At 38.1% G+C, this 12758-nt stretch overlaps 1 protein-coding gene across 3 annotated transcripts in view; it reads left to right on the forward strand.

The window, feature by feature from the left end:
- Smurf1 (SMAD specific E3 ubiquitin protein ligase 1) overlaps positions 1 to 12758 on the forward strand; it is a 94957-nt gene that overhangs the window by 63687 nt on the left and 18512 nt on the right. For all 3 annotated transcript variants that reach the window (XM_027953231.3, XM_027953232.3, XM_027953233.2), the window contains exons 2-7: positions 6533 to 6571; positions 7652 to 7760; positions 9091 to 9224; positions 9370 to 9435; positions 10651 to 10726; positions 12150 to 12391. In XM_027953231.3, the coding sequence (XP_027809032.1) occupies positions 6533 to 6571; positions 7652 to 7760; positions 9091 to 9224; positions 9370 to 9435; positions 10651 to 10726; positions 12150 to 12391 (666 nt within the window). The remainder of the gene's footprint in view (positions 1 to 6532; positions 6572 to 7651; positions 7761 to 9090; positions 9225 to 9369; positions 9436 to 10650; positions 10727 to 12149; positions 12392 to 12758) is intronic.

The following is a 12758-nucleotide window of genomic DNA, read 5'->3' on the forward strand; positions in this document are numbered from 1 at the left end:
CTTTCCTTTTCTTCCCTCCCTTCCTTCTTCCCTCCCTCCTTTCCTTCCATCCTTCCTTCCTTCCTTTCTGCAATGCTGGGGATTGAACCCAGAACCTAGTGATGCTAAGCAAATGCTCTGTCTCTGAGCACCACCCAGCCCCCTGCTTTCTGAGCCATCATACTTTCACCCATAAAGTGGGAGAAAAGGACACCTGCTCTGTACGTTCACTAGCCCCATCCTGAGAGTAACTAGAGGGTGATGTATATAAAAGTGCTTTTTAGCCTATGCGGAAGCACAGGTAGTACAGTATTTGCTGCTAGAGGTGACATAGGGATAAGTGGAGGGACAGGCGCCTTAGCTCAGTCCTTGGAGCGTACCCTGCATGGTTTGGGGTATGATTTGAACTCTGTCACATCTCTGGTTTCCAATAATTCACATAAATTTGTTGTTTATTTGGAATTAAATACACTTATAGAAGATGAGCATATGACTTCCATATTTTAAGCAAGGATGTATTTTGGAAACCCATCTGAGGATTGTTACTCACTTTACCAGAGACTTCACCAGAGACTCACCCCACCCTCTGATGTCAATAGGGTGGGCTGGTGATTGCTAGACTATTTTGTTAACATAGACAAGTTTCCCCTGAAAAGGAAAATTATCTTATCGTGTAATGGTGCCTGAAGAGTTGAGAATGTGTGTAGTTGTGGATTGAGAAGGACCAGAAAAAAGTGTTTTAGTGAGCAGATAATAGAATGCAGTTTTGTTCTGGTACAGGTGCATGGGCTTGAGTTCTTTGGCATTTCAAGTCTATTGATATAACTGCAGTGTTGTTTTTTTTTTTTTTTCCTTCTAATACAAATCTGAAGATTTCCTGACTTGTATCAGAATGGACAGATCAATGGCTATGGGCCAGTGGTCTTGAATGTGGTGTGGTAGTAAAACTCACAAGCAGAAAATCCCTTCTTTAGCAGGGATTCTGTTCTTACCCCTTTTTGTATCTAAAAGGATTTTTTCCCCAGAGAAAATTTTAAAAGTGAGTTTTAGATCTAAAAGCTAGATCAAGTAGATAGCAAACACATATGTTCACAGGTCTCCTGGGTGAGTAAGTTATATTTTCTAATAAATCAACATTTTATTTAGATGTTTAAAGCTATGGAAATAATAGCATAGTTTTCTGTTGCTATCATTGTTATTCTTTGGCTTATTTTCTGTTTTTAGTTCATCATCAAATCCCCATGGTCAGTGCCACATTTATATGTTTTGAGGTTTTGACTTCTCCTGCAGAGGACTTTAGTTGGGGTGACAAGCAACTTGCATGGAAAGTTGTTGAGTGCTAAACTCTGCGGTTCTTAAAGTAAATTGCACTAAAAAGAGGGACTAGATCATCCATAGTCAGGGTAGTAATTTTCAGATTATTCCAAACATTTAGATGTGAGTATCAATATAATATTGCGAACTATTTTATTTGGCTAAGTTATTGTTAAAATTATCAACAGGTTTTATTACCTCATTTCATTAAAGAGAGGATATTTTAACATTAAAAAAAAAAAAAAAGGAAAGATAGAACCTCAGGAAAAAGGTCATTTACAAGTCATTAGTTCAGTCTTGTGAAAATTCCACTACGGTGTCCTTATTTTTTTGTCTGGCCCTAGTAGAAACGTGATCACAGAGTGTCATTTGGGAAACATGGGCCTGAAGGAGGCTTCACTAGGTGTTGTCAGGTGGGTTAAGGAACAAGGCTGAACCTCTGGGCTAGACAGGAGGGGGAGTGAATCCAAGTAGACCATGAGGAAGAACAGGAAATAAAAGGGATAGTTGGGAATGGGAAACCTTAAAACCCAGGCAGAAATTAGATCTCGGAGTTTCAGAGATCACAGCTATTAGATCGTTTTTTAAGCCTAAGAACATGAAAATTGCTCCACTGGGTGTGATGGTACTGGCCTGGAGTGCCAGCTCCTCAGAAGGCTGAGGTGGGAGGATCCCTTAAGTCCATCAATTTAGACCAGCCTGGGTAACAGGGAGACCCTGTCTCCAAAGAAAAAGAGAGGGAAAAACAAAGAATGATCCAGCAGCTTGGAGACTTGTGAAGCTTCAGGCAGGAGGGCCCTGTTTTGAGTAGATGAAGCTAAAGATAGGAGAGTGGATATCAAGATAAGAAAGGACAAATTCAAGAGACAGAAGGGGAAAAAAAAAATAGGACACATAAAGAGAGGGGAGAGTAAAAAAAAAAATACAGCAGAAGTTTCTATCTCAAGATAGAATAAAGTACTAAATTTCTGTCATTGTGGCTCATTCTGGGAGTGTGTGACGCCACAGGTGGCATTCTTATGACCCCATCTTTTGTGAGCAAGACATTTTCCTTCCACGATTTCAGATGTTTAGTGAACATTGTGTAATTTGTTCTTGTTGTATCCCCAGTGTTAGGAGAGCTATGGTGGTGGTTAGGAAATCATGGGCTGCAAGAGACGGGATGTGGCCAAGGTCAAGGGGCACTTCAGAGATTGGGCTGAAGCAACCGTGCAGTGATCTCCGCGGAAAATAAGCTTCATTTTCTCTAAGAATAAATATCTCTTTTATTCTTTGTTGTATCCCCAGAACCTCATGCATAACTGGTACCTAAACTTATTTGTTTAGAAAGGAGTGGCTAGATCTAGATAGAGTGGAATTTTATACTGTCTAATGAATTATCTTCTATTATTATAACCTCCTAGAGTAGACAAAGATAATTATATCTTAAGACCACAAAATTATTTTAGTAGGCGGGATCATATGCCTTTAAACAAGATTCAGAATGACCCTAAATGACCTTCACACAAAATTGAGGCAAAATTTTCTTTGTGCTAATATTACTAAGACCTTCTCCATTTTATGATGTAACCAAATTCCACTGGAATGAGCATTAAATTACAACATCACTAGCCTTGTAAATACAAACACAGAATAATGTTTTTGAAATGTGGGACCGGAGTCGTTGCATTCAGAAGCAGTGTGGTACCCGCTCTTACAAAAACGAGGACCCAGATACTGGTGGATATAGAAATGCAAAATTCCTTGACAAAATACTAGCAAAATGAATACAGCAGAGTATTAAAAGGATTATGAATTACTATCAAGTAGAATTTCTCTCAGAATTGTAAGGTTGGTTCAACATATGAAAATCAATTAATGTAATAACATTATCAATAGTTAAAGGCAAACACTGAATGAAAGTCTTGGTAGATGCAGAAAAAGCACTTGACAAAATGTCACACCATTATATGGTTAGAACATTTAATACTGACACTAGGAATAGAAGAAAAAATTTTCAGCCTAATAAAGGGCATCTATTGAAAACCAATAGCTCACACATGCTCCACTGATTGAAAATTTGAAGTTTAAGATCAAGAACAGACAAGGATTTCTACCAGTTGTAATCAGTATTGTACTGAAGGCACTGTGGAATTAGGTAAGAGAAGAAAGGCATTCAGATTGGAAAGAAATAAATATATTTTCAGATGACATGATTTCACATGTAGAAAATGCAAAGGAATCCACAAAGAAGTGTTAGAGCTAATTAATGAGTTCAGCAAGGTTGTGAGGTACAAGTTAAATATACAAAAATCAATTGTTTTTCTGCACATAGTCAATGAACAGTCAGAAAATGAAATTAAGAAAACAATTCATCATGCCGCAGCATAAAAAATAAATAAAATAAGAATAAATTTAACAGAGGTGCAAAATGGATACTCTGAAAACTACAAAACAAAGCTGAAAGTATTGAAAAAAAGATCTTAAATAAATGGAAGAAATTACATGTGGATACAGAGATTTCATATTATTAAGATAATAAGATTTCATATTATTAAGATAAGTGCTTTCAAAATTCACCTACAGATTTAGTCCAGTCCTTATTGAGTCCCAGATGGCATTGGCTGATTCTAAAATTCATGTGGAAACTCAACAGATTCAGAATAGCAAAATCAGTCTTGAAAAAGAAGAGCAATGATAGAAGATCCATGCTACTAAAAAGTTATAGTAATTAAGAGAGTGTGGTCCCAGCATGAGAAGAGACTTGTGGATCGGTGAAATAGAACTCAGAGACCACAACAAGGATGCCAAGACCAGTCAGTGGGAAAGAACAGTCTTTTCAACAAATGGTGTTGGTACAACTGGAGATTCCCTGGTTAGAGAATGAAGCTGGACCAGTTCACACCCTTAAAAAAAACAAAACAAAAACCTCAAAATGGGATCCTAGACCTAAAGGAGTAGTTAAGAGCTAACAGATGAGTCCTATCTGTCAGCTAATGAGCATCTGGGTTATTTCTGCTTCTTAGCTATTATAAATAATCCCACACAAGTTATTATTTAGACATGATTGATTTCTCTTCATTATAAACATGAGTGAAGTTCCCCGGGGACAGTAAGGTAACGGCATGTTTAATGTTTCGAGGGCTGCCAGGCTGGGTTTCCACAGCACCTAGACCATTAAACTGTTACAAGAAAATATAGGAGAAGTGAATCTTCAAGACCTTGGGTTAGGCAGTTGCCTTAGATATGACATCAAAAGCACATACAACTGAAGAAAATAGATCAATTTGATTTAGTTAAAAATTTAAAACTTGGGTGCTTCAAAGGATACCATAAAGAAAGAGATAACCTACAGGATGGGAGAAAATAATCTTATAGTTGATAAGGATTTTTAGAAGTGGAGAAGAGAATGGACAAGTAATTTCTCCTAAGAAGACATACCAATAGCTAATAAGCACATGAAAAGATGCTCAAAGGCTTCAGTCATCAGAGAAATGCAAATCAAAACCACAGAGATGGAAAATCACCGAGACACTAACAAATATTAAGGAGGATGAAGAGTGAGTGGGGCCCTCAGACACAGCTGGCAGGAACGTAGCGTGGTGCAGACTCTGGGGAACAGCCTGGTAGCTCCTCAAAATGTTAGACATGCAGTTACCTTATTGTCCCTCCAGGAACTTCACTCACAGGTTTATAATGAAGAGAAAACATGACTATAAAACAGCAGGTACAGGATTATGTATAATTAGCCAAGAAGTTGAAACAACCCAATGTCCATCTGCTAATGAGCAAAAAAGAAGTTGTGGTATATCCATACAGAGGATTACTCAGTTATACAGAGGGATGGCCACTGACTCATGCTAGGGAGGCAAACCTCCAAGACACCCTGCTGAGGGAAAGAAGCCAGTCATAGAAGATCATGTATCACATGATCCCATTCATGTGAAATGTTCAAAATAGGCAGAATCTCAGACACAAAGTAGGTTAGTGGTTGCCTAGGGCTGGAGAGCTTGAGGTTAAATGGAGAGCAGCTGTGCCTGGGTGTAGTATGTCTTTTGGGGGAGGATGAAAATGTTTTAAAATTTATTGTGATGGTTGTTCAACTCCATGAGTACACTAGAAATCACTGAATTATATGCTTTAAATGGGTGAATTATATGGTGTATGAATTACATATAAATAAAGCTGTTATGTAAAGAGCAAAAGTTTGTACAATAAATATTATGTGAATATATTTTTTGTAAAATAATATTTATAAATTCTTAAACTTTATATTCTCTCTCTCTCTCTCTCTCTCTCTCTCTCTCTCTTTCTCTCTTTTTTTTTTTTTTTTTTCCAGTACTGGGAATTAAACCCAGACTCTCAAGGATGCTAGGCACACACATATTGCTGAACTACATTCCTAGTCATAAACGTATTCTTAAAAATTAGCAAAATTTGTGAAGCAGTACAAAAGAAGAGAGTGCATTGTATATTCTTCCTTGACAAAGTTTTTTAATGGCAACTGATACTACCTCATGAATGAAAGAATATCACTATTAATTGCATTCTTTTATATACCAACACTGTGCTAGATTCTTAGCATACATTTTGTCTTTTGTTTTTCACAACACCCTGGTGTGTGTGTGTGTGTGTATATATATATATATATATATATATATATATATATATATATATATATATATTTTTTTTTTTTTTTTTTTTTACCCTTCTCCTCTTGCTTTCTATTCTTCCACATACCAAACTTTATGTTTATAAAATCACATTATTGGCTGGGGATACAGCTCAGAGGTAAAACGTATACTTAGCTTGTATAAGACCTTGGGTTCAGAGCGCCTCACTTAAAAAAAAAAAAAAATTCATCAGAACACCAAAAATGCCTAGTTCCTTTCACTGTTGTTAGCAATAGCTAGCTATAAAGGTAAATGTTTCAGGTCTTTATTTCCTTATTTGAATTGGTTTTTATGGGCTCCTATGTAGTTTAAGAACATATTGATAAATCCAGCTTTGTTTAAGTATAATTTTAAATTTAAACTAAAGCATTTTAGATTAGTTATAGTTGGTCTCTAATTTGAGGAGAAAGTACTTTACGTTTTAGGTCGTTGCTGGGGTTTTGTTTAATGTGGTACTAAATTTGAAAGACAAATTATTGGCAAAGATGATCTTTAAAATCTTTGTTTTTCTATTGCAAATACAGACTAGCCATGGTGGAAATCTTGTCCATAAATGCTAATCCTAGTATTTTTTTGTTTGTTTTTAGTATTATGTGCCAAGAACCTTGCAAAGAAAGACTTCTTCAGTAAGTAAACACCCATTTTTGCTCTTATAATATCATGTATTTCTGAAATTTTAACCTTTATAAAAAACACTGGGTGTATTCTCCTAAAAGCCTTGGAATAAAAATACATGGTTTGAGAAACTTGGTTTCCCAGTCAACTACCACGCAGGGGCTCCCTTGCTCAAAAACACAGAATTTTTAAATCATACCAGAAAAACTGCATGTCATACCTGGGCTTTCTGCCTCCTTATTTAGAGGGTTTTGCTTTCTGTTGAACAAAGTGTTTTTTTCCCAAGAATAAATTAGACATTTTCCTGTAAAATAGTTGGCTTGAGTAGAATTATTAATCCAGTTTTCTAAATTAAATCACATTTTTAAAGACCCATAATTCAAAGCATTGTAAAAAATAGAGAGTCCTGAAGGAAGAAATCACTCCTTAATGTAAGAAATTCACCTACTGTCAAGTAGATGCCTGCAGTGTTAAATTCTTCACACTTTCTGATCCTCCCAAGATCACGGCTCAGCTCTTAAGTGGTATTATTCACACTTTAGAGATGAATCTTAGGCTCAAAGACTTTATCCAAGTATCTGGGAAGCTCCAAAGCCGTGGATCACTTCCAGGTCTATCTCCAGAACCCTCACACTTCACCACCTGTCTGATCCCATAAACCTGTCTGATTCATACACTGATATTTAGGGACTTACCAAATTAAGGTAGGTAAGACATTCCATAGGTAAGACAGACTGAGATTTCTGGGTACTACTATTTTTAGAAAGCATAAATACAATGAACTACAGATACCTTTCCCTCCATTTAATTAACCCCCCTTAGTGGTCAGCAGAGATGGAAATTTATTTGAATTTAAACCCATTTTTATAGTTTTCTGTCCTCTAAACATCAGAGAGTGAAAACACACAGGGTGTCTCTCTCAGAAAGCTAAATAGCAGTCATTTACTTTGCCAGTTGAAACTAATCTTAGATCAGAGAATAAAGTCCCAGGACAATCTTCTGCCCTGCTAACTGATCTTGTAGCTCCCTCTAGCCTGAAAGAGGTGTCTGTGACTCTTCTCATCCTGGTGTGGCTGTCCTCTATCCTCTAGGACTCCCTGACCCCTTTGCTAAGATTGTTGTGGACGGCTCTGGGCAGTGCCACTCAACCGACACTGTGAAAAACACATTGGACCCAAAGTGGAACCAGCACTATGATCTGTGAGTTGGAGGCCTGTGAGCCACTTAGGGAAAGCAGGGAGTGGGTGTCTCCATGGAATAGGAGCGTTTAGGGAAGAATGTTGGTGTGGGGGAGGGGGGAGTTGCTAACTTGTGAATGATAACAAGTAAATGGTGAAACAAATACATCTCACCAAATTTTACACTTTTAGTACTTGGGAGGTCTTTCACTTGGTGTTTGCAGAGATTTTGATGGTTTCTTACTGTAATGATGATCCTCAGACTTTTCAATCTCCTGGTCATTTTAGCAGGAAAGAGCATGTTTTTCAGTGAAACCCTAAATCTAGTTGTAGTTTTTAACCTTAAAAAATGCATTATTAGGATCACATAGTTCTGTTGATTTTAAAAACATTTTGCTTTTTTAATACAGAGAAATTTTCTGCAGAATAAAATTTAGTTTTGCATAATCCAACGTATATAAGCCCATGATCAAACATATATAAGCAGACAATTTTGTATATTCATTCAAGAATGGAGTTGCACTTTGAAGATCACTATTTTATATGTACCTGTGTTTGCGTTTTCGTTAAAGTGGCTGAACACCGTGGTACACACCTATAATCTTAGAGGCTTGGGAGGATGAGGCAGGAGGATCATGAGTTCAAAGGCAGCCTCAGCAATTATTGAAGCCCTAAGCAACTCAGTGAAAATCTGTCTCTAAATAAAATATAAAAAAGGGCTGGGGGTATGGCTCAGTGGTTAAGCACCCCTGGGTTCAATCCCTAGTACCCAAAAGAAACTTTCATCAAAGTAATACTGATTAATTAGCAAATTGTATTGTGTATATTTGGGTCAGATTTTTAGTAGTAGTTATATCCTAAAGTTTAGTTTCAGTTACTTGACGGGTCCAGAAATGACTTGGAAAGTGATTGTAACCTCTTGTCCTGAAAGTTGGTCTCTATAGTTGACTCACACTGAGAATGAGGGGGACTTTCATGTCTTAGTGTGCTTTTTGTATACTTTTGGTAGTTTATAAGGAGTGCCTTGTTATGAACTAGTTTTATTTGTTATGCCCAATTGGTGAGTACTTATGAACATGTCACTGTCCTATGGAAGTATTAGAATACAGTGAACCTCTTTATAGCATTATAGGAACATAGGGTGATCTACACCTGCTTCTCGCATAACTGGGCATGATCTTTCCCCCCAGCTTCTTATAGTTAGTAGTGGGTATATTTATCGAATATCTGTCATATGCAGGCTATAGAGTCAGCTTTATTTTATAAGAATCCTTAAATCAATCACATAAAATTTCAATGATATTATCATAATTCAGAAATACAATTAAAACGAGTTTGCATTTTCTTTTCAGATACGTTGGGAAAACAGATTCTATAACCATCAGCGTATGGAACCACAAGAAAATTCACAAGAAACAGGGAGCTGGCTTCCTGGGTTGCGTGCGGCTGCTCTCCAATGCCATCAGCAGATTAAAAGATACTGGCTGTAAGAACCAAATGCTCTTCTGCCTCTTATTGCAACTGAAGAAACCTTAGGAGGCATCTTTTTTTTTTTTGAATGCTGAATACAGAATTCCTGCCTCCCCCTAGTTAACGTTCCTTGGGTTAAGTTTTGAATTGTTTGTTTGCAGACCAGCGTTTGGATCTATGCAAACTAAATCCCTCAGATACTGATGCAGTTCGTGGCCAAATAGTGGGTAAGAACTTTCTCATCTGTATAAAGGGATGCTCTTACAGAACATAACACTCAGCTTGTCCTCAGAGGAGCACACGTAGGCATTGACGTACTTCTAAGGACAGACCATATATGGGCCATCTCTGAAAGGTTGTATCGTGTGTGGTGTTGTTTATTTATCAAACTGCCTTCATCCTGTTGTTTACACATGTACAGAAAGATTTGAGATTATAATTTTAAATGTCATTCTGATCATCACATTAGTGGACAATTAATATGTCATTGTATTATTCAAGGATTGAGAATGGTGGCCACATATGCAAGAACTGGGGCCATAGTTTCTTTGAGAAGCCCCCCCTCCCTTATATGTAAAAAGCAAAGAGGATTTGTGATGAATTTCGTATATAATGTAAATTATAAAGTCAAGGATCGGATTATGTAGAGAGAAAGATTTAAATGTGCTAATGCTACAGTGTTGACTCTTGGCATTCTGTAGGAAGTGATTTATCTCTTAAGAAGCTCATTCTATTACATACCTATTTTTATCAGTATTTTAGGTAAGGCTGGTGATGACTGTTTGCATCGAAAGGAATCAAAGAAAATGGTCTCACAGCAGCAGAGTGACTTTATGACTCCTGTCTTTTGGGTTTTGTCTTAGGTAGACCTGAGCCAAGTCTAATGAACAGCGCGTACACGTTCCGAACATGATCATAATGAAAAAGTTCTCACTTAACTGCTTTTCCATTTGCGATTTCTTCCTTTATTTGGGGGAGGGATGTGCCAGTGGGAAACAACTGAAACGACTTCATAAATGTTGTGTTGTTCATAGTAAAGTAAGAGTGTAAATACTGAGGTCTAAATTTTGCAGATAATGAAAGCGTGTTGTCCTTATTAAACATGAGTCATAATTCCCTTAATAGATAAAGTGAGTTAAAGGAACTGAATTTTGCGTTGTTACTTTATGGAGAACTTAAGAACCCCATCACCTTTTCTGCTGTACATTTTCAGGGACTGTCCAGATGGCTGTGGTGTATGCAGCTACTGGAGTAAAATCCAGCATATTGAAAGCACAAGGCTGTGTGTGTGTGTGTGTGTGTGTGTGTGTACACATGCCTTGGTTTTTTTTTTTTTTTTTTTTTTGCTATGGTACCTAAATTATAAAGTTGCAATGGCTCTTTGTATTACTGTTGTATAAAACACCACTGGTTTTAATGAAGGCCGTTTTTCTCTGTTTTAGTCAGTTTACAGACACGAGACAGAATAGGCACTGGAGGGTCGGTGGTGGACTGCAGAGGACTGTTAGAAAATGAAGGGTACGTATGACCATGGTGTCGCCAGCCAAGCTCTCTGCTCCCATAGGCTCTCAGCCTGCAGGAAGGTAACCTTCCTCTTTTACGTCATTGTGCTGGACACAGCTTTTGGGATAAAACTATGATCCAACTGACTTATTGCTGGAGTTGTGCCCCAGAAACTCAGGATCCAACTTGGGAGCCTCCATCTGGCCAAAGAAGGGACAGTTTGAGCATCAATAAGAATTATAACTGCAATGAATCAAAACATATCAAATCTATTAAAGATTCATGAGTTCACACTTGACACTAAGGGGGAACCTAAAACACTAAAAAAAAAAAAAAAAACTCCCAAAATATTTAAAAACTCATTGGTCACTGTCACAATTTTGCTATCCCCTGTCAGTTAACAGAATAGGCAACAATCATTAGTAGTTTCTGACAATATCACAAAGGAGAGATGATCTCACGTTAACATACCTCTTGGAAACACAGGGGACAGGGAATATGCCCAAGGTCTTCAGATATCCTGCAAGAAAAGTTAAAAAATAAAAAGGAGGGAAGGAGAACCTATAAATTAATGATAAAAAAGAGACATAGAGACATCGGTACTAAATGTAGCGTGAGGACTTTGGATCCTGATTTATGAGATAATTGAAGAAATTTGAATGCGGGTGTTTGATTTTTTTTCAAAATTAACGTGTAGTCATGATAATGGAAAAAGTCCTTACCTTTGAGAGGTGTATGCCGAAATATTTAAGGATGAAATGATAAAACATTAGAGGGGAGGAATCAGAGAGCATCCCAGAGATAGCTGTTGTCACTAGTTGATGGACATAGAGTTGTGGGGCAGGGAGAGAGAGGGGACTCATAGTTCTAGTCTCTCAATTTGTGTATATATTTGAAATTTTTCAATATAAGAGTTTTTTTTTTCTCTCAAGTACTTATAAGGGAAAATAGCCTCTTAAGGTAAATTGTGTTCAAAATTGCCCAGGGGGTAAAAACTTATATTTAAAAAGCACTTAGAATCATTGCAGTATTTTATGTAACCAGGAATTCCATTAGAGAATAAAATAACAAGCAAAATGAAGAATTTAGATTTGATTTTAAACCCAGAAAAATGAAATCTCATTCCACAGGCTCCTTATAGTGCAAAATAGTTTTTTTTCCCCCCATCATTCAGCTCTACCGTAAGCTGCACTTTATGGGTGGCCCTGGTGGCACTTTCAATTTGGCTCCTTTTGGCCGCCTGTTCCTTAGAAAGAGTCCGCCCTGTTTAATTAGGACATGATGGAGTGTGTAAAACTCAACACTTGGGGTGCTCTCTCTCAATTGTTAAAAGAAAGGAGAACCCACATGTGTGACAGTATTGGGTGGAATTTGAAGGCCCAAGTCTCGTGACACTGCCACAGAGTTCCCACACCTGTTGTGCCTTTCTTCCTTCCAGAACCGTGTATGAAGACTCGGGACCCGGGAGGCCGCTCAGCTGCTTCATGGAGGAACCGGCCCCTTACTCGGATGGTACTGGTGCTGCCGCAGGTGGAGGGAACTGCAGGTTTGCAGAGTCCCCAAGTCAAGATCAAAGGCTTCAGGCACAACGACTTAGAAATCCAGAAGTCCGAGGTTCACTACAGACGCCCCAGAACCGTCCACATGGCCACCAGTCACCAGAACTGCCTGAAGGCTATGGTGAGAGGACACTGCCACATCCCTCGTATCGAGTTCCTGCGGGAGCTCTGCTTTTGCAAGTGTTAATGTGGCTATGCCACTCGGTGGCTGTGGCCATGTAAAGACCCTTGGGAAAGAGGTATGAGTATGGCTGACAGGGATTTCTCAGCAGTCGCTCTGGTCTCTCAGTTTAGAAATTTTAGGCACATTAATGTCAAAGAGAACCCAGGTATTGTGTAAATAGATGAGGGAATCAGCCATGATCTGTGACTGGAGCATGGGAAGGACAGCAGGGGGTCAAGGGCAAGAAGAAGGGATCCCTTGACCACCCCCTAAAGAGGACAGACATGAAGGGGGATGTAGTTTAGCTTGGCAGATTATCCAGAAG

Source organism: Marmota flaviventris, chromosome 19, assembly GCF_047511675.1.
Source record: "Marmota flaviventris isolate mMarFla1 chromosome 19, mMarFla1.hap1, whole genome shotgun sequence".
Taxonomy (NCBI): Eukaryota; Metazoa; Chordata; class Mammalia; order Rodentia; family Sciuridae; genus Marmota; species Marmota flaviventris.